Source organism: Zea mays, chromosome 8, assembly GCF_902167145.1.
Source record: "Zea mays cultivar B73 chromosome 8, Zm-B73-REFERENCE-NAM-5.0, whole genome shotgun sequence".
Taxonomy (NCBI): domain Eukaryota; kingdom Viridiplantae; phylum Streptophyta; class Magnoliopsida; order Poales; family Poaceae; genus Zea; species Zea mays.
Window position 1 is genome coordinate 67,211,137 of NC_050103.1, and position 20,215 is coordinate 67,231,351.

General features: G+C 48.6%; 4 protein-coding genes across 6 annotated transcripts; 1 reads left to right on the forward strand and 3 right to left on the reverse strand.

Moving 5' to 3' along the window:
- Window positions 1-1,198: 1,198 nt before the first annotated feature.
- Window positions 1,199-2,789, reverse strand: LOC100286169 (indole-3-acetate beta-glucosyltransferase). Its single transcript, NM_001159057.2, has one exon. The coding sequence runs from the start codon at window positions 2,714-2,716 to the stop codon at window positions 1,319-1,321; it is 1,398 nt and encodes a 465-aa protein (NP_001152529.1). The 5' UTR covers window positions 2,717-2,789; the 3' UTR covers window positions 1,199-1,318.
- A 5,801-nt stretch (window positions 2,790-8,590) lies between these two features.
- Window positions 8,591-9,581, reverse strand: LOC100278798 (uncharacterized). The gene has a single exon (NM_001151957.2). It carries the CDS (start codon window positions 9,273-9,275, stop codon window positions 8,742-8,744), a length of 534 nt encoding a protein of 177 aa, NP_001145429.2. The 5' UTR covers window positions 9,276-9,581; the 3' UTR covers window positions 8,591-8,741.
- Window positions 9,582-11,428: 1,847 nt separating this feature from the next.
- Window positions 11,429-14,911, reverse strand: LOC100285442 (ATP synthase beta chain). Its single transcript, NM_001158335.1, is given in 9 exon segments — window positions 11,429-11,831; window positions 12,107-12,418; window positions 12,495-12,719; window positions 12,849-13,007; window positions 13,089-13,192; window positions 13,280-13,397; window positions 13,686-13,774; window positions 13,859-13,934; window positions 14,360-14,911. Coding segments are annotated over 9 exon segments (1,662 nt in total). The 5' UTR covers window positions 14,825-14,911; the 3' UTR covers window positions 11,429-11,717.
- Window positions 14,912-15,599: 688 nt separating this feature from the next.
- Window positions 15,600-19,113, forward strand: LOC103635301 (probable uridine nucleosidase 2). 3 transcript variants are annotated; one of them, XR_002264468.1, is made up of 5 exons: window positions 16,021-16,061; window positions 16,183-16,298; window positions 16,401-16,896; window positions 17,879-18,007; window positions 18,099-19,113. XR_002264468.1 is itself a non-coding variant. In XM_020543282.1 (4 exons), the coding sequence occupies exons 1-2, from the start codon at window positions 16,110-16,112 to the stop codon at window positions 16,856-16,858; spliced, it is 483 nt and encodes a 160-aa protein (XP_020398871.1). In that variant the 5' UTR covers window positions 16,099-16,109; the 3' UTR covers window positions 16,859-16,896; window positions 17,879-18,007; window positions 18,725-19,113. The 3 variants fall into 3 exon arrangements, 1 of the variants encoding a protein (XP_020398871.1); XR_002264467.2 differs by having other exon boundaries at window positions 15,600-16,061; window positions 16,183-16,896; XM_020543282.1 differs by lacking the exon at window positions 16,021-16,061 and having other exon boundaries at window positions 16,099-16,460; window positions 16,727-16,896; window positions 18,725-19,113.
- The last annotated feature ends 1,102 nt before the right edge of the window (window positions 19,114-20,215 follow it).

A 20,215-nucleotide genomic window follows, 5' to 3' on the forward strand; every position in this document is an offset into this window, starting at 1 on the left:
TTCTTATAGGGTCATTTCTTCCTCATCTATGTTAGATAAATAGGCATTTTCTGTTTTAATTTAATCCAGAAAATCACAGTGATGTATGTGACAATATGTATGTGCGTGTGTGTATCACTACTCACATAAGCATTAAACAATAGTAAAATATGCACAAATACAAAGATCAGAGTGTACCCTGTGGAGGGACTGATACTCAAGGCATCAGTGGCTCCATTCACACGAGAGCAAGTGTCGCTCTACGGCCGTGCTGTAACTAGAAGCAGCCTCACCTCCTCCGTATATATACACGCGCAGAGGGAGGCCGACGGACAGTAACGATCGTCATCAGAGCTACCATTACATCTAGCCAATTATAGCACGTATGTTACTAGTCATAACACAGGAAACGACCAGCCACGGCCTCAGCCCGACCCAGACAGCGGCGCGCGCGCGACAGTCCTTCATCCTTTTCTCAGCTTCTCAATAGATGCACCAACAGTCCACCTATTTAAGTTGATTGAATTGTCCCTTGAACTTCCAATATGGTACTAAAATACTAATACATCATAGCATTAATGTAGACCTTTAGCATTGACTATTATTGAATATTAATTTGGATCAGGCCCACATTAATTCAACAATCTTCGTTCCCTGCGGATATAAATACCCGACAGAAGAACTGAAAATTGGATGAAGAACAGAAAACCATCGACCTAGGCGTGGACGGATACACTAGAATAGTACCATATAATACAGTCAATACATATTCCATTACATGGTCATCAAATAGTCGTTAAGCCTTCCATGCCATCATCATCCAAAAGGTTGTTAAATAGTTAAAAGAAGACGGATGGATGTAGTCCAAGTTCATGTTTTTAGGCCAAGTTTGTACAGAGTATTTTATATCCACAGGTTAACGGGTATGAATAAGGGCGGAATGTTTTAATACCCATTTACTAATTTGATGAATGTTTTTACCCAATAAAAGACCCATGAATAAAAATATTTAGCATACATACATACTTTAATGAAGTAAATACTCATTGATTATCGGATCGCAGATATCTATTGTCATCTCTATATTTCAGGTGTCTAATTTTTTAAATAATTTTTAAACAACAGCTTATAAGTATAATTACAAAGACAACTCACTAGTCAAGCAATTGTCTAAAGGAAAAAAACAGAAGTATAGGAGAAATTAATTTTAATCTCTATATATAAGATCATTCTTATTCTTAGTTCGGAAAGATTCTTATTGAACAATCCTTTTCACAAGTCTGTTTAACATTGACCAGTAAATAAAGCTTTCGAACATCTCAACGAATATCGATCGAATTCAAATGTTGGAGTTGATCATGCTACCTCCAGCTCTTGTTTCATGAAACCGTCGTATCTCTTGGACAAAGGCATGGAGGTTCCGGTCGGAGGACCCGCCATCGGCAACAGCTGCTGCCGCCTCGTCTTTCCACGCCTTAGCCGCCATCCGGAACACCGCCGCCCGTGGCCCGCCCATCACCTCGTGGACGCACGCGCGGACGGCGTCCCGCGTCGCCGGCGCGGGCAGCCGGACGCCGACCCCGTACTCCTCCGCCAGCAGCTTGGCGTTGGTGAACTGGTCGGACCACCACGGGTACCCGACCATGGGCACGCCGGCGGCGAGAGCCTCGGCGACGGAGTTCCAGCCGCAGTGCGTGACGAAGCAGCCGACGGCGCCGTGCCGGAGCACGCGCCCCTGCGGGCACCACGCCACCACCCTGCCCCTGCCGCCGCACGCCGCGAGCGCGCCGTCGGGGAGGAGCCGGCGGCTGTCGTCGCGCACCACCCACAGGAAAGGCCTGCCGGTGGCGGCCAGGCCCTCCGCCAGCGCCAGCATCTCGCCGCAGCCGACGGTCACGAGGCTGCCGAACGCCACGTACACCACGGACCCGGGAGGCTGCGCGTCGAGCCACGCCATGCAGCCGTCGTCGCCGCCGCCGTCGTGGTCGTGGTCGTGGTCCAGGAGCGGGCCAACGGGCGTCACCGGCGCGTGGGAGCGGAGCGCCTCGACGACGGGGCGCTCGAGCCCCTCGAAGGTGTTGACCAGCACCCAGGCCACCGTGTTATTTTTCCTGAACCCCGCGAGCTGCGCCCGTAGCGTCTGGCCCCACAGGTTCCCCGCGTGCTCGGGGCGGACCATGAGCGGCAGCTCGTCCGCGGCCAGCGTCGGCAGGCCCGGCACTACCGCGACCGGCGCGGCGGTGTCGGCCTCGGTCGGGAAGCCCTCGGGGCAGCGGTAGAAGTGGTAGTAGAGCGAGAGCACGGCGCAGGACTGGATCCACAGCGTGGCGCACGGGATGCCCGCGGCCCCGGCCACGTCGAGCGCCCACGGCACGAAGGGGTTGTTGACGACGCACGCCACGGGGCGCCCGGCGTCGGCCTGGCGCCGGAGGAGGCCGGCCAGCGCCGAGGGGCCCGCGTCCGCGACGTGGCGCAGCATGTCGCTCGGGTCGCCCGGGACCGGAGAGCGTGGCCCGCAGCCGTCGTCGCGGAGGTAGTCGAACCGAAGGCGGCCGCGCCCGGCGGCGGCGACGCACGCGCCGTCCTCGCGCAAGGCTCGGATGCCGGCGTGGCGGAACGTCGTGAAGGTGACGAGGAGGCCCTTGGCGGCGAGGCGGGCGCCCAGGCGGAGCAGCGGGTTCACGTGGCCCTGGAGCGGGAACGACACCAGGAGGACGTGCGGCGGCTGCGACGACATGCCGGTGGACTAGTGGACTGCGTGGTGTACGTTTCTAATGAATGGGGACAGAGAGAGAGAGAGAGAGCATGTCAAGTGACGTTCGGTGCCTGCTGCCTCTAAATGCAGGGTGAGGGCGAGTCTGTACGTACTCGGCACTCCTGTGCAAACGTCGGCGCGGCCCCAGCGTTATATACAGTTGACGCGTGTTTAAAACGGGGCACGAATGAAAGCAGCCCGAGTTCGTCGTGTGTCGCACATTTTGGGAGCCAAAACACTCAAAACAAAGAACAATTCCCTAGCTAGAAGAACCTCCCTCTTCCCCAACTCCGGTCAAGCCGCATCTGATCAGATCTTCCCCTGTGCCGCTGGCATTAGGTTGTGTATATATAAGCAAGCACATGTATGTGGCCACTCACAAATAATATTTCCGCTTTATTTGTCTCGGTCGTTCTGAGTCCTGCAGGTCAGATGAGATTTCAGGCAGTGCGCCTGCAGCTGCAGGGACCTAGCGACTGGACATGGATAAGGTCGCAGGGGAGCAGCAAAACACCAAGAACCTGCCTGTCCGCCTCTGCTGCATGCTCCCCGCTTGCCGGCCTGTTCCAGGGAGCCATGAATGGAGTTCATGGTTGGACGTGACACCCGTGCTGGCCATTGCAATGGCCGGATGCTCATCTACGGAAGTGGTCTCTGGCCGGCCGGCCGGCCGGCCGGTCAAATGGAGATAGTGGACTTCCTCCTGATGGAAAGTGTTTGCCAACAAACGTTGTCTGTCCCGTACCGTACGTGTGCATTTGCTGCTGTTCCCATTACGCAGTTTCTAGGTATTATTCCTTGATTTCCTGTTTCGCACCACACGATCAACTCTAGAATAGAACAAGACCTGAGTAACCAATGGTGTAAACAGTGGGTGTCATGGGATAAGAGTAGGGATTTCGTATGTGTCCCAATTTCTGTTCTACAGATGTGCCAACAGCGGCGCACTCGTTAAGGCTATGTTTTGTTTCCTTACAGGATTATATAATCTAGCTTGTAGATTATATAAACACCTAATGACATACTTATGGATTATCATACTAATCTAGGTATTTGGATTATATCTTTTTCGATAAAGGAAGCTTTATTAATCTTAGACAATTACATCAAGATGATACAATAGAACTAAGATTGCTTTCAGCTTTTACATATTAAGGTGTACACAGCCAAACAAAAGAGAGAAAAGAAGAAACAAAAAAGAAAAGAAATAAAAAGAGAAACAAACCCGTCCCAAAGCGAGCTATCACTCACAACACAAGTTCATAAGTCCCACCAAATCAAAGAACACTGGTCAAATCAAAGAACACCGGTCTTGCCTCCACCTTCTTTCCATGCTCATGCTCACATACCACCAAATCTTGGCTAATATCAAACGGTCATAAGCTCTGAAACAACATCCAATTTTAGATAGATAGTCCTACGAAGATAGAGTCGCGAACTAGCCAATAGGCACACGAACACGGTCCATAGGTTGCATCTAAAAATAGGATGTGTCCCTCGAGCAAACGCTTCCGAGAATCAACTCCAAGATGACGCAAGTCTTAGGTATATATGCACAGAATTCGCAAGATATGAAGACAAGAAGCGAGATATAGACGCACATGCCGCTGCATAGCAATCGTCGTACCAAAGGTGGTGCCGCAACAGGGCCGGCTCCAGCAGCCACCAAAGCTCTAGAGGCACATATAACATGAAGCAGCCATTGATATCCACCGAACACGGGACTCCTAACCCAAGCTTCAAGCCATCAGATATGCCCGCCAGCTGAAAGGTCGTGATGTCACACCACGGCCAAACGAACAAGGAACACTCGAACAGAATTGGGTGGGAGGGCTGGTCACAGGACGCAGGGTCTGGCCACCAAGATGCCATATCAACCCGCAACCACGAGACTGAGCCACCGCGCCACACAAGGCGAGAGGAGAGGACACACGCGCTACGCGAAGAGGCGCTACCATCGCTGGCAATGGGATGAGCTGTCGCCACCGTCGCCAACCGCAGGACGAGCTGTCACCCTCGCCATCAATGAAGCTCATGTCGTCCCACGTCCAAGGATGGACATGGTCCACACCCTCGAGAGCCCCATGCAGTAGGAGAAATGATGCCTCACAACGCTACCCCAGCAGTTAGAGCGACGCCACAAGGGCACCACCACCAATGCCACTGACATAGACATCAGTGAAGGCTTACGACCAACTCAGCACCATGCCTGCCACATATTCTTGCCCAAACCAGTAGCCCGCTCCTCCTTGCCTCCGCATCGTCTCCACCAAAAGAAGCCCGACACAGCCCGAAGCCACCAGCATGCACCAGCCAGTCCTCAACCCCACCACCAAGATGGTGTCGAACTAGCATCACCGCCAACCTCACCTTAGAGCCCGTCGCCCGTGCGCTGGCTGTCATTCCGTGTTCTGTCATTCCCATCTCATTCTCATTCCCGGCTGTCATTCCGTGTTGTTCTGTCATTCCCATTACCCCCTCCCCGCATTGTCTTTCTCATTCCCCCTCCCCACAAATCCCATTCTCATTCCCACGTGCATCCCACGCCTAGCTAAAATTAAATTAAAAAAACACAAATGTGGCTCCAATGGGATTCGAACCTGCGACCTCTCAAGCAAATGTGCTTGTAGCTACCACTACACCACATGTGTGTTTATGTCAATATTTGTTACAGTAAAAATATATATTACATCTCTCCCAAAGCCCACCTGCTACCTTTGCACAATGTGTAGTAGTAGATAATTATCAACAAGATTCCTGAATTATATTTTTGGATGGAGGGAGTAGTATTTAAAAAAGAGTCTTGCATGTAATTTCTTTTGTTTGAATAATGTTTCAACTTAAATTCTTTTTTATATGTGTGACATTTATTCTCCGTAATATTTTTACGTGGCTCTAACTTGTGAGTCATTTTCATAAACCAACGCCAAAGATGAATCCATGTTTCTTACTTGGAAACCCCGAACAAACACCACTAGCAGGAGGCGCTCGCGTTGGTGTCGCTCATCGACGACGAAAAGAAGCTTGGCGACTGCCAGTTCGACCTCTGAAAGCAGTACTACGTGACCACATGTGTCGCTGTGTTCGGCAAGCTCCGGCACAGCCGCCGCTTGGACGCGGTCCAGAGCGGCTGCACCGCGCTGTCCATCTTCAAATAGGGGGATCTCATGGTCGTCGCCAACGCCGGCGACTCTCGGGTTATTCTGGGCACCGCATCCGACAACGGTGCCGTCACACCGTCTAGCTCATCATCCACCTGAAGCTCAACCTCTCACGTAAGTCACTACTGACCGGTCATGAATTCTTGTGCGCTGGGACGACGGTCGTTGCTGACGTTGTGTGAGTGTCCTCGAACAAGATTTATGTAGAGGAGTAGCACATCCGGTGGTGCAACGGCTAGGTGTACTACCTCGCTGATGAGCCCGGGGTGCACTTCGTTTGGCAGCCCAGCCAAGAGTCGTCGGTACTCGCCATGTCGTGCGCGTTCGACGACTACTATATCAAGGACTATGGCATCATCTTGGCACCAGAGGTGACGCAGAGGAGGACCGACAACAATGACCACTCACCATCGTCGGGTAGCTTTTGTGCCGGTCTGCCTTTAATTCTCTTCGCAAACACATATACTTGCTTTTTGTTTAAGCAAGCGTGTATGGTGGTGCGTACCTGATGACTGACAATGTACGAGGGAACTTCTACCGGCAGGTGTGACATGTGCTCTTCAATGATGAGACCATACAAATCGTGGCATATATCGAAGTCTGCATGATACTGATGGTTGCAATGAAGTAGTGAAACAGCTAAATTAAAATAACAAAATTTATGTATGGCTAAGATTACAAATGAATTATGAAATATTTTTTATAACAATAAAAGACACATTTTGTATATAAGTTATTATGTTATTATATGTTTCCGTTGCAACGCACGGGTACTCACCTAGTCCAACTAATAATTGTGTTAGATTGATCTAATCTAACTTATTTACAAGTCTATCGGTGTACCAGAGCCATGGTTTAGGGTCGGAACGGATTCTAGAAAAAAAAAACTCCTACGAGCCTCGGATTCATGTGCCTACCCTATGAAATTAAATATATTGGTGCGATTCATTCATGCGTGGATGGATGTATGGTTGTGCTGCGTACTCAGCCATGACAAATACTTAATTGAATTTTTTGTTTCTTTTTTCAAGAGAAAAAAAAAGTGAAGAAGAAGAAAAAAAAAAGAAACTATGCTTCCTCTTTACTGCACAGGTTCAGAGGAAAAATGATGGCCATCTTCTTATCTAGTGCTTTGCTTTTTCTGGAGCGACCAGGGCGGCGAATCTGGTAATGCTTGGCCGGAAGAAGAAAAAAAAACCCGGAGCCAGGACGTCTCCTAACACTGTTTCCCCGAGTTCTATGGGCCAAGCCATTCTCGGCAGAACCCGAGTTCTATAGGCCCAGTTATTTTGCTGCAGAAACCGAGTTCTATGGGCCGTCACGCTAAAGTAGACCGTCTCGCGGCAGCGTAGCGTAACCGTGTCGCGCATCCTGACTCTTCTTCGCTCGGGAACGGGGTGTTGGATGCTGCCGCCTGTGCCTGGTCTGGAACTCTGGATGGCCTTTGCTTGTCGCGGGCTAGTTTCTTCCTGGGAAGAATGCTTTTCTTTCGCCCTCCGAACAACGCTGCCGCCAAAAGTTTGGGAGGGCTTGCTTTCTCCATCAAAGCAATGGGCCGCCGCTCTCAACTCATGCTGCTCTTGACTTGACCCTGTTAAGAGGGGCATCATGGTATCTTTCTGCGCGGACAATGCTGATCAGGTTCGTGTCACACTCACACCTGGTATATCGTCTCGCCACCCGTAGCATTGAATGTCGTTCTCTCAGGATGCTTGTAAGCGATGCCATGTCGAGATCATTATTACAAGTTCTGTTTTCCTTTCTTTTTTTCTTTTTTGCGTCCTACGCAGTATATAGCATGAGCATTATACACTCCTCCCTAACATTTTGTCCCAATTTAGACTTGTTCGGTTATTTCTATCTCATATGAATTGTATGAGATTAAAAAAAATTATGAAAGATTTTGATTGAAATTCACTCAATCACATTCAATTCACATGAATTGAGAACAAAACAAACAAGCCCTTATATTTCCATGTGTTGTCCTGGACTTCTCTCTCCGGTTCAACATGCGAATATTCTGATGCTAATTAGACTGACTAAACACGAGCTAGTTATAGAATTACTTGCACAAATTGTGTCTCATTGGTAAGATGAATTTGTTAGCCTCATTAATCTATAATCAACATATGCTCACGGAAGCGTTGATTATCAACTAATTAGTCTTAATAGATTCCTCACACAAATCAATCTTAATTTATGCAATTAGATAATTAGCTTTGTAATTAACATATATTTAATATTCTTAATTGGTATCTACAGATCTGATATAAGAGCATCGACAAGAGCTCTCCAGAAGTGTTCTCTGAATCTAGTTTTTTTTGGAAAAACACAAAAACGTGTATCCAACAGTTCCCTAAAACGCTCCCAACTTTTTAATAGCCATTAAAACTCTCTCATTTATAGCTATAAATGAGAGGTTTTTTGGGCTCCCCAGAAACAATCTACCGCTTTAAGGGATCTATTGGAGAAAGTATTAAAATATACCCCACTAATTAATATAAGATGTCCCTTAAAACTGATTTTGAGGAGTCGTTTTCTGTGAGCACTTGGAGATGCTTAGTTAAAGTTTTTGGGACGAGGAACCAAACGCCTAAAAAGTGTATTTGGCATATAATTTGTCTATTATTTTTTATTTGTCGGTTTTTTGTTTAAAAATAAGCTAAGAGATGATAAATATTCGAAAACATAGGAGTGCATATTTTGTTTTATTTTATTTTTTTACAAAAATGGCTGTACGTTCTACTTACTTTCCATCACATATGTTTTGAGGTTCATCCAGTTTGAACCGAATGCTTAAAAAAAACCAAACGGAGAAGAAAAGCGCATCGCAAGTAGGCCACTATCTATCTGGACGACAGGTAACTCTCCTCGTCTATGGTCTCCAGCGTGGGCCTCCTGGACCGGGCACCGCTGGCCCAGTGCTTGGTGACGGCGATCTCCGCGGCGGCCGCGTCGTCCACCATCTCCTCCAGCCGCAGCCTGGGCGCGTCCTCCGGCGGTTGCGCGGCGACGACGGCGGCGCTGGCCACCTTGGCGGACCGGTGCGCCTCCCGGGCGGCGGCGGCGGCGAGGCGCGCCAGGTCGGGCGCCGCCAGCGGCGTGCCCAGGCGCTTCATGGGGAAGGTGGCGTAGACGGCGCCGAGCTGGAGCTCCTCGTCCGCGGGCAGCGCGGCGAGTCGCGCGCCGAGGCCGAGGCCCGCGCCGCGCGCGTGGACGTGGACGAGGAAGTGGCCCGGCGCGTCCATCATCAGCTCCGCCGCCGTCGCCGGCAGCGCCACCTGCCTGACGCCGCCGTCCGGGAGTATCACCCTCGCGCGCTTGCCGCCGGGCCTCGGCCCCGGCGCCTTGGCCAGCGTGCACGACAGGTAGTTGCCCATGGGCGATCAACGCGCGCACTCGGAGAGTCGGAGTCCGTCCTCCCGGGCTGTGAGAATTGAGATGAGATGAGATCAGTGAGCTCGTACACGTGTAGTGGCGGTGGCTAGCTGGGTATGACCCCCGCGTGAGGTGAGCTTGCCTGGGCGGGGAGGTCGCCGGTTTAATATAGCGCGGGCAAGCCGCGGGGCGGAGGAAGCGCTATGGAATGAAAACGCGTGTGGGCGAAGGCGACGGCGATGGCAAACTCCAAGTGAAGAGGGAAAGGAAAGGATGCGTGTGGTTTGGTGGCAGGGTGCGGACGGGCGGTGTCAGCGCAAGCCCCTTCCACATCCACTTGGGGTCGGGGTGCGATGATGATGCGGGGGGGGGGGGGGGGGGGGGGGGGGGGGGGGTTGTGTTTGGCGCGGTGGATGGGAAGGGATTGCGCGTGGGACGTGGTGGGGTCTCGCTGGTGTCCAGTCCAGGTCCGGCTGGGTTCTCACTTCTCAGCTACTCAGCTGGCTGCTGCAGTGACTGGGACGCGTGACGGAAAAGTGTCCCCGCTCGCTTCCCATTCGCGTACAAGGCGTCCCGGGTCTCCCCTCCCCTCCCCACCGCAACGCGTCCGATGCGGGCGGTTCGTCCTCGGCGGCGGCAGCCTTACCGTTGCCTGTCCCTTGCACAGTTGCCAGGTTGCCGAGTGGCGACCAACGTTTTGCTGCGCACCACCCCACTGCTTCTATCTGGGAGCTAGCTGCTTCGGGTTCGGAGCGGTCGAGTCAAAACCTTCTCCGAGTTAGTGCGTCAGGATTTTGACAGTGTTGTCCCGTTTTTAAGCTGTCCAGTCCTGTGACTTCGTCGCTAGTTTACGAGTCCTTGTGTCTTCTTTACCAGATTTTTTCTTGTTTTTGGACCGAGATATCACAGCTATAGTCGGGTTCTAAGAAAGAAACAGTCCGCGCGCCTCCGTGTCTTATTATTACACTGGAATGGCTTACCCTTCCGCAATTTAAACGTGCGCACCTACCTACTGTGGTTGCAGCTGGTTTACCTGTAACCCATGATTACTTTTTTTAAATATATATCCGTATCCATTTTGTAGGCTTCGAAATGGAGGCAGCAGGTGATACCAAGATGACAGGGCAGGGGGGCAAACATTCAGCAGTGACAGTGAGCCCGCCCCAAGACTCGAATTACGAAAACACAAAATATTTCTAGACTCGACACCTAACCGACCGACGTTTTGATTGCAAAACACTAACAGTAATTAAACGTACTACAAATAATCGGCCGACAAAACGACTCATACAGGACGCCAGGACCGGTTCCTCCATATAAAAAACCAAGTATTGCGCAAGTTCACATCCAATCGCCTGGGCTCTGCAGTCTGAACCGCACTGACAGAGACACAGACACCCCCGTCTGGAAAGTTAATGACCGCGCAGAGACAGTAGCTAGTAGTTATTAAGCATATCGACGAAAAGGATAGGTGCGAGTTGACCACGGAGCCCGCGCGACGCGAATAAGGGGGTGTTTGGTTTGCCCCTGCTAAAATTTAGCTCCTATCACATCGAATGTTTGAACCTCTGTTTGGGGTATTAAATGTAGTCGGATTATAAAACTAATTTCTCAGCCGAAGATTAAAAAGTGAGACGAATCTAGTACAGTTAGTTAGGTCTATATTTCTATATTTCATACTCCTATTTGAAAGTCAAACGCTTGATGTGACCCGGACTATAGTCCACAGAACTAAACACCCCTAATTCAACTCAGGTTGATAAGCAGCTGACGTTCAGTCCACATGCTGTCATGCTCTAACATTTGTTCGCTGTAAAGAATGTCCCGGATGAACCGCAGAGAAAATTTGAGGGATGTATAAGATTTTTTTAGAGATTGAAATTTTAACTAAATCTATATACTTCGATTTTTTAGGGGTGCAGGTGATAGGCTGCAGGAACCGCCATCGACGGTTCAACCTGGGCAGATGGTAGAAAATCATCACAGAAACACTCTGAATAAAGCATCGGGTCATCTCCAATCAAAGTCGATAAACATTAAACTGGTCCCGGCGAGAAGTTGCACAACCATAAAAAAACTACATGGAAAACCACGGAAACTAGTTTCGGCAGAGCCAGTCCAGAACAAGATACCTCCACAATGCGGGAACAGACTCTGAAGAGTAGCATAATTTACCAACCAGAAGCCGTAACTTTATGTTCTGATTGATCCGCGTCACACAGGCCACAAGTTTCTTCAGTTCATGTAACTTTGGTGCAGCCAAAATTAATGTCACTGCAGTTGCTTATTTGGGTGTAAAGTGTTTGAACAACAAAGAGAAAAACAAGCATCTCAGCAGGAGATGGACCTCCAACTCGTGCTGCCTAACTGCGAAAAGCATAAACAATCGCTTAAATCCAAAAATGGAACTTGATTGTACAGGATTCAACAAGCAAGAAGCCGCCTTATGAAGCAGACTCCTTGGCGATTTTCTCGGCCTTAGCAATGACTTCCTCAATGCCTCCAACCATGTAGAATGACTGCTCAGGGAGGTCATCATACTTGCCATCCAAAACACCCTGCACAATAGAAAAAATTCATACAAAAGCACCATAGTGAGGTCATACATTACTAACCAACAATTGGAGAAATAGAAACATCATGATGCAACATGGATAGAATGTAAGAATGTTGTCTGAGAAAATTAAATGAGGCCTCAAACAAATATGAGGGAGCCCAGCAAGCATCAAGTGTCGTCTACAGGTGCATCTCTAAGTATTGCGAGAAAGAATAGTGAGCAAATCATTATTTTCCAAACATCGGTTTTTGAGATAAAAAAAAGATTAAACTGTACCTGGAAACTCTTCACACTTTCCTTCAGCTCCACATACTTCCCTGGAGCACCTGTGAAAACTTCAGCGACATGGAAAGGCTGGCTCAGGAAACGCTGAATCTTTCTTGCACGAGCGACCGTCAACTTGTCATCCTCACTGAGCTCATCCATACCCAAGATAGCAATAATATCCTGAAGATTTTTGTAGTTCTGAAGAACCTTCTGAACACCACGAGCAGTATTGTAATGATCCTCACCCAGCACGTGGGGAGAAAGCATTCTTGATGTGGAATCCAGTGGATCGACAGCAGGATAAATACCAAGCTCAGAGATCTGCACAGGAAGCATGAAATCACAATGAGCAAATCATGTACCTAACACAACAGTCACATAAACCAAATGGACAAACCTGCCGTGACAACACAGTTGTAGCATCAAGATGGGCAAAGGTAGTAGCAGGAGCAGGATCTGTCAAGTCATCAGCAGGCACATATATAGCCTGGACAGACGTAATAGAACCCTTCTTTGTTGTCGTAATACGCTCTTGCAGTCCTCCAAGATCAGTGGCAAGGGTTGGCTGGTATCCCACAGCAGATGGGATACGTCCAAGAAGAGCAGACACCTCAGAATTTGCCTGGAATCAAGAGCGCAACAATGCCACCAGATATAACATCAACACTCTATTCAGACAGGGAACTAGAAAGATATTTGCTCCAAACGCTGTATATAGTTTTCATGCAAAAGAAAGCCCTGCAGAAATTACCTGGGTGAAACGGAAAATGTTGTCAATAAACAGAAGCACATCTTGTCCTTCAGCATCACGGAAATGTTCAGCAACAGTCAAACCAGTCAACCCAACACGAGCACGAGCACCCGGGGGCTCATTCATCTGCCCGTAGACAAGAGCACACTTGCTTTCACTCTGCCACAAAACCAATATATGAGAAAGTGCCAGCCCTGATATGCCAAGATCACAAAGAAATTACGGCATCACAATAATCACCTGCTTGTCACCTAGCTTAATGACACCACTTTCAATCATTTCTCTGTACAGGTCATTCCCTTCACGGGTACGTTCTCCAACACCAGCAAACACAGAGAAACCACCTACATAGAAGCAAAGCAGATATCACAATCAGAAGATCCAACAAGAAACTGAGCCAAATTGACAATGAAACTTGGTACAGTACTAACCATGGGCCTTAGCAACATTGTTGATCAGCTCCATAATGAGCACAGTTTTACCCACTCCTGCACCACCGAAGAGACCAATTTTTCCACCTCTTTGGTAGGGTGCAAGAAGATCCACGACCTGCATGTCAAAGAAACATTATGCTACAACATATAATCATCATTCAAGCAATGTCAGCATAGGTGCTACTAAATTAGAGGGTGTTTGGTTCCTGCCTCCTAAATTTAGTAACTAAAGTTTAGTCACTTTTAGTCCCTGAACAGCCAAACAGTATAACTAAATAATGCCTTCCAAGTAGAAATCCTAGGGACTAAAGTTTAGTCACTAAAGTTAAGAAGAGTGACTAAAGGAATCAAACACCCCCTTAGACTCCAAAACGATTCTAGCTCGAGAACTGAACAAACCTACCTTGATTCCAGTAACAAGAATTTGCTGCTCAGTGGCCTGCTCAACGAAAGCAGGGGCTTCACGATGGATAGGGAGGAAGTGGTTTGTCGCTGAAATATGGAAAGGTAGAAGGTTTACAAAAGCTCTTCCAGACACCTTGAAGCAAAATACATACCATAAGTCCAGACACTTACTTATATCACCCTTCTCATCAATCGGCTCACCGATAACATTAATGATGCGTCCAAGGGTAGCCCTGCCAACAGGCACCTACAAACAGGAATAATTTTGAAGTCAGAAAACATGGTTGACAGTGGTGCAAATGTGAGGTCATGAAATCATAAACACCACGAGCAATCATGCAAACAACACTGCCAGCATAGATACTCTACATTACACTTGCCAATGGCGCCAAAACAAGCATGCAACAACAGTATTTGAATATCAATGAACAAAAAAATATGTCATGGCAATGAAACCCATTAGTTACTGGCATCGTTAAACCAGAAGCTGCCACAACTAAAACCTATCAATGTTCAGGCTACAGCAGACGATCTAAAATTTAATCACTGGCCACGCAGATCTTCGTGCCCAGATCAAATCTAACACTATTCGGTCTGCATTTCATCAGATCGATCCGTACCGCCACGAAATAGAAAGCACAGCCATAACCAAGAAATAGAGGGCGTCCTCACGGTGATGGGGGAGCCAGTGTTGAGGACGCGCTGGCCGCGGACGAGCCCCTCCGTGCCGTCCATAGCGATGGTGCGCACCATGTTCTCGCCAAGGTGCTGCGCCACCTCGAGCACGAGGCGGATGTCGTTGTCGAGCACCTCGAGCGCCGTGAGGATGGGCGGGAGGCCCTCATCGTAGCGCACGTCGACGACGGCGCCGATCACCTGGCACACCTGGCCGATGGCGCCGGCGCCGGTGAACTCGTCGGTGATCTTGCCGCCGCCGGTCTTCCCGGTGGCTGGCGGCGGGGTGGCGGGCGCCACCTGGGCCGCGGCGGCGGAGGCGTAGGCGGCGGCGCGGTTGAAGAGGTACCCGGCCGGGGACGGGCGGTGCGGCGCCCCGCGCGGGCGCGGCGCGGCGGGCGAGGCGGCACGGAGGCGGGAGGCGGAGCGAAGGAGCGAGGAGACGACCCGGCGGGACGCCATGGCCGGTCCGGATCTAGGGTTAGACTTCGGGAGGGTCGCTGGGTGCGGCGGCTCCGCGAGGCTAGCGAGGGGGGCGGAGAGAGGAGTGAGGCCTGTCCGCACTGGAGGGGAATAAGTGGGTGGGGATCTCAGAGAGGCATCGGCAAGTGGACCTCGTCCACGGGGACCGGGAAGGATGGGCGAGCAGCCAGCTCTTAGGTCGCATCGCTCGCGGGGAGCTTTGGTGCATGGGCCCGGTCCAGTGAGCGAGTGAGAGAAGAGCGGGGTTGGGCTTTTCAATGATGAAATTTGATGCTTGTTGGTTTTGCAGCAGCTAGAACATATGCTGTTTACATTTTGATTTATATTTATTTTGCTGTGGTGGAAGTTTTGATAGATTATAACAGCAAACAGCCTATGGTTCTAAATCACAGTTAATCCTTGCAAGTTTTGTCCACGAAAGTGGTCATGTTTTCTGGATCCAATGCTTCACGTAATCCTCGATAACGCTGTTTTGACAGTTTTGTCCAAGTTCTGAAGCGGCTCTTGTTTTTTTATTGCAATTTGAGGATGTGAAGGAGAGCAAATTGCTCTATTCCACGAGAAAATACAAATCTCTACTACTACTTATGTATCTAACGTAGGCGTCCACACTCAAAATTGGTGCACGGTTCTGCCTTTCTCCACGCGCTGGCCGCGAATCTCGCCGGTCTGCCAAATCCGCCGCGAATCTCGTCCACAAAACTTCCAGCCATGGCTGTCGTGACCAATCCATGGCAGTCGCGCCCTGGTCCCCCGGCCGCGCCGGCTTCCATCCAAGGCTGCCCGCGCGCCCGGCTCCCTTTCCTTGCACGACGCCAGATGGATATTCTACGCGGCAATCTCGGCGCTCGCCCTCCCCCGCGGGGCAATCTCGGTGTCCCGCACGGCAATCTCGGCCCCGCCATCCTCGCCCCCCAATTGCTCGATCAGGCATAGATGGAAATCCTTGGCGCATCCGCCCCCTCGCATCCCCCACGCATGTGCCTGCTCCCATCCCCCCGACCTCGCGAGATAGTCGCCTCGGCCCTCCTCGCAGACACCCTCTTTGAGTTCCAGGCTTCCAAGGTCCAACCTTCTCCTCTCTGAGGCCGTAGCATTTGTTTGGTTAGATTGGGTTGTTCCGTTTGGGTAGCCGGTGGGATCGAAATCTGTGCAGCACCCATGGCGGTAGTCGAGGGGATGAAGAAGGAAATCATCAACACCGACCCCGGAATTGGTAGGTACCCGTCCTTGCGATTGCAATCATCGTCTTGGCTGTAGATCGATGGTGCTTCTTCTTGTTGTGGCGTTCGGATCGCAGTCCACTGACCGAACCGAACCACTGTTCGACGGAGCAGATGACACGATGGCCATCTTCCTGGCGCTGCGGTCGCCGGAGCTGGAGGTGCTGGGCCTCACCACTACCTTCGGCAACGTCCACACCGCCCTCGCCACGCGCAACGCGCTCCACCTGGTGCCGCCGCCTACCTTCCTTCCTCTCTCTCCCCCCACCCTGCTGGTCTGTTCCACCCACTCCGACCGCGGCTCACATTTGCTTCTGATGTGTGTGCTTGAGCTGGAGGCTGTTGGCAGGACTGACATCCCTGTGGCAGAGGGATCCCATCCAACGATCAAGGTAGCTATCAGCGTCTCTTTGTTTATGCTACCACGCTGAATCGATGTTCAATTGTCAACGTTGCAGCGCCCTCATCAAACACAGAGAAAAAAATCAAAGAATCGCAGTGATCTAGCAAAGCCGCAAACAGTTGAGATTGAGGGAACGCCATCGAGAGGATCATACTTCTTGCGTGTTCATCAGCAGCTTTCACAAGGCTGTTTTGTTCGTTCATTTACTCTGTCATCTGAATTGCTGTTTCTTTTTCATTTTCCCCTCGAGCACAGAAAGCCACCAAGCTGAGGATCGCAAGCTTTGTCCACGGTTCAGACGGCCTGAGGATCACAAGCTTCGTCCACGGTTCAGACGGCCACTGCGGATCGAGGTGCGGCAGGTCGGGGCGCCGCCGCGGATTGTAGGCTCGGCCGGGACTACTTCGTCACCAACGTCCTCGTATGTAAGAGTGAAAATTATTTGCCTATTGCCAACATACTTATCTAAAGTCCAACTTCTTATCAAATAAAGTATGTGAAGATTTACGTGTTTTTTTCTGTTTTCATACCACCATATTACCTCCTTAAATGGTTTTCCCAGGTTTTAGCAAGCATCACTATAAAGCACGAGTGAAGGTTCTCCCAGGTTTTAATAAGAATAGCTACAAAGCCTACTCTGAATAAATTTGTCTAGATGTTTTAGTAGGTTCAACTGTAAACATCCAATAGTTAATGTACCTACCACTTTTAAGAAATTACTTCTTTGAGTTGTTCACTTGTTGTAGAGGTTAATGCCACCAATGCTGGGACAGAAACAAGTGAGTTGAAGCAAGATCGACGGATTTGATAAAGGCCCCTCTTGTTTACCCTAGACAAGTCTAATATCTTCTCAAACAGATAATAATTAACATAAACGAGCGAACTTTTACACAAGAAATCTAATGAAATGTTCTTATTGCATTCTTCAATTAATATTTTCTCTTAGTAGCATAGCTTTTAGGTACTAACTGTACAATGGCAGGAACAGCAGCAACACTAAGCATCCAACGTCATGTTCTAGGCACCTGTTCCATGTAGCATGCATATTAGTAATTGCCACAGCTTAGGAGTGAATCCGGTAGAATAATATGCTCTAGAGTTGAATGAAGTAAATTTCAGTTACTCCTGAGGATTAAATGAACTGTATAAGGCCGTAATTTGTTCCTGGTTTAGTTTCAGGGTAGAAATGGACATTGCTGTAATCAGCTACACATTACATGCGACCGGACCTGAATTATTATATAAGAAACCTGAAGTGTAGTCGATATACATGTTTTCGTCGGTGAAACCCACTTACTTTTTGTAGGCCATTGAGGTGCAATAATTTGATACACATGTATGTTAATCTACTAACCCACATGGAATGCAATTTCACAGGTTAAATTTGCCGCTTGTCATATTTTGTAGGCTTCAATGTTAAACATTGTCACAGGTTCTCATATATGGGTGGAAGATAAAGATTTGTCCAGGGTTGATGGTGAGGTATTTCGAATTGATGGCCAAAACGCCCATGTTCGCACAACCAAGGGGAAGGCGGTATGTGTTGCTCTGCTTTTGAAGTCTGTCACACCCCTGTTTAGTTTGTTTTTTAGTTCTTCATAATTTCATAGTTCTGTTTCTGGCCCAGAGTTTCTCGCACAACCAATGTTGTTAACTGAATAGTTAAACTGAATAAAAGGTATGATGTTTCACATTTTTAATTTTAAAAATTATTTCTATTATTATAGGCTAGAGGTTACCTCTACTGAAGGAGATGACAGGTGTCTATTATTATAGCAGTAAATCATCTTTGTTGCTCCTACTACACCCGTTTTGAGCTAGAAATTTCGTACTTAATCACCATTACAATATGACAGGTGTTCACTACGGTTATACTTGCATTCACTTTGCAACCAATACCGTCTCAGTTATTTTTAAAATGGTCTTTGACTAATTCCTTCAATGTACTACTGATCTACTGCATCCCTGTTAACCAATACCATCAGTCTTTATTAATTTGACTTTGCCTAGAAACAACATATGTGTAAGATATGCACAAAAGCACTTATTGAGTTGAGTGGTAATATATACGGCCAACTCCAAGGGAATTTGATTTTATTACTCAACGTTTATGCCTTTCATTTACTACCTTCATTCTTTTTTTTCCAGAAGTGTTTAGTGCATCAACATTGTTTTCAGTAAATGTCTTTGATTGTTGCCTTTTATTGCTATATGTCGGGCCGTTTTGTTGCGTTGTTGTGCACGCGGTTGTAGGGAGGGCGTATTGTGGCGGCTACGAGGGACCGATGTTCCTGTGTGGCGGTGACAACGACACCGTGGAGCCAAGGCAATGTCAGCAAGCTGATTTTTCAGATTGGAATCTATGGTTCTTTTTAAAGATCGAATATGTTCTATCATCTTAAAAAGATTTGTCAGAATGTAAACATTTGTTCTGAGGTCATTTAGGCCTCAAACAGAATTTCTTGGACTTATTTTGTTGGAGGGAATGGGACATCTCGAGATCTAAATGTGTATAAAAGATCCAAATGTGTATAGAACATATATTTTTATGGGTATCAAACATGATTGTGTGCAAAGCACGGACATGGTACTATAACAATGAAACACATATTTGTACATAATTCATCATGGTATTATATGTTGCCGTTGCAACGCACGGGCACTCACCTAGTAAATCTATAAGAACTTAACGTAGACCGTGGTGCACGGTTCTGTCCCCTCACGGCGCATACGACCCACATGTTAGTGTCTCCCTTCTTCCCCGTGCGTGCTCTCTCTCCTCTACCCCTGCATCCGCATGGTCCTCGCCGCAATCCCCTCACCGATCAATGCCTCAGCCATGGAAGGAAAAATCTCGTCACTACCATAGAAGGAAACACATCCCCTCACCGCTATCCACGCCTCGCAGCAATCCAGCACGCAGGAATCCCATTGCTGACGACGCACAGGACCACCCCGCCCAATCGTTCTTCCCATGCACCGCGGATGTCCCGCCCATATCCTCTGTGCCCCAAATGCAATCCACGCCTCGCCGCCCTAGAAGGAATCGCAACCCAATCCCCTCGTCGTCATCCAGCGCACAGGACCACCATCGGCCCGCATCCCATCGCAAGTGTAGGAGCACCCCGCCATCTCATTCTTCCCATTCTACGCGCCAGCCCCGCCCGGATCTTCCGATGCTCGAGTACTTCTCATTCTACGCGCCAGCCCCGCCCAGATCTTGCGATGCTCGAGTATAAGATGGAAGACACCTCTCTGAGCGCTCAAATCTGAACACCACACCTCTCTGAAACACAAACAGACTTGGTTTACAAAATAGAGAACTACTCGTGTGGTTGTTCATCTGACAATTTCAGGTTTGTGTTTCTAAGTTTTATATATGTTTCCTTTTCTCCAATTGATTGTAGCTTTATCATATGTGCACCCTTTCCGTAAATAAATAGAGTTCTAGTTGTAGTTGAATTAATATTTATGGGCAATGTGTCCTATGCAGCATTTTTGTATTGAGTGTACCACATTAGCTATTTTAGCACTTGTCAATTTTTATTTTTTTAAAACATTAGTCACTCAAATCTGAACATCACATCTCTCTTCACAAACATTAATATGATATGCAATATGCTATCCAGAGTTTTGTCTAAAAATATATCTACCTTACCTCAAAATTCATGGTTTCCTTTTATATGAAACTGTAGTTCCTATCAGATCATGACTTTTATATGTAACTGTAGACTTATCCAAATT

Bases quoted from the DNA above. Each gene is read 5' to 3' on its own strand.
- LOC100286169 (NM_001159057.2), bottom strand. From the start codon at position 2,716: ATGTCGTCGCAGCCGCCGCACGTCCTCCTGGTGTCGTTCCCGCTCCAG.
- LOC100278798 (NM_001151957.2), bottom strand. From the start codon at position 9,275: ATGGGCAACTACCTGTCGTGCACGCTGGCCAAGGCGCCGGGGCCGAGG.
- LOC103635301 (XM_020543282.1), top strand. From the start codon at position 16,110: ATGGTGCTTCTTCTTGTTGTGGCGTTCGGATCGCAGTCCACTGACCGA. The intron at 16,461-16,726 runs GTAGCTATCAGC...CCTCGAGCACAG, and splicing joins GATCCCATCCAACGATCAAG to AAAGCCACCAAGCTGAGGAT.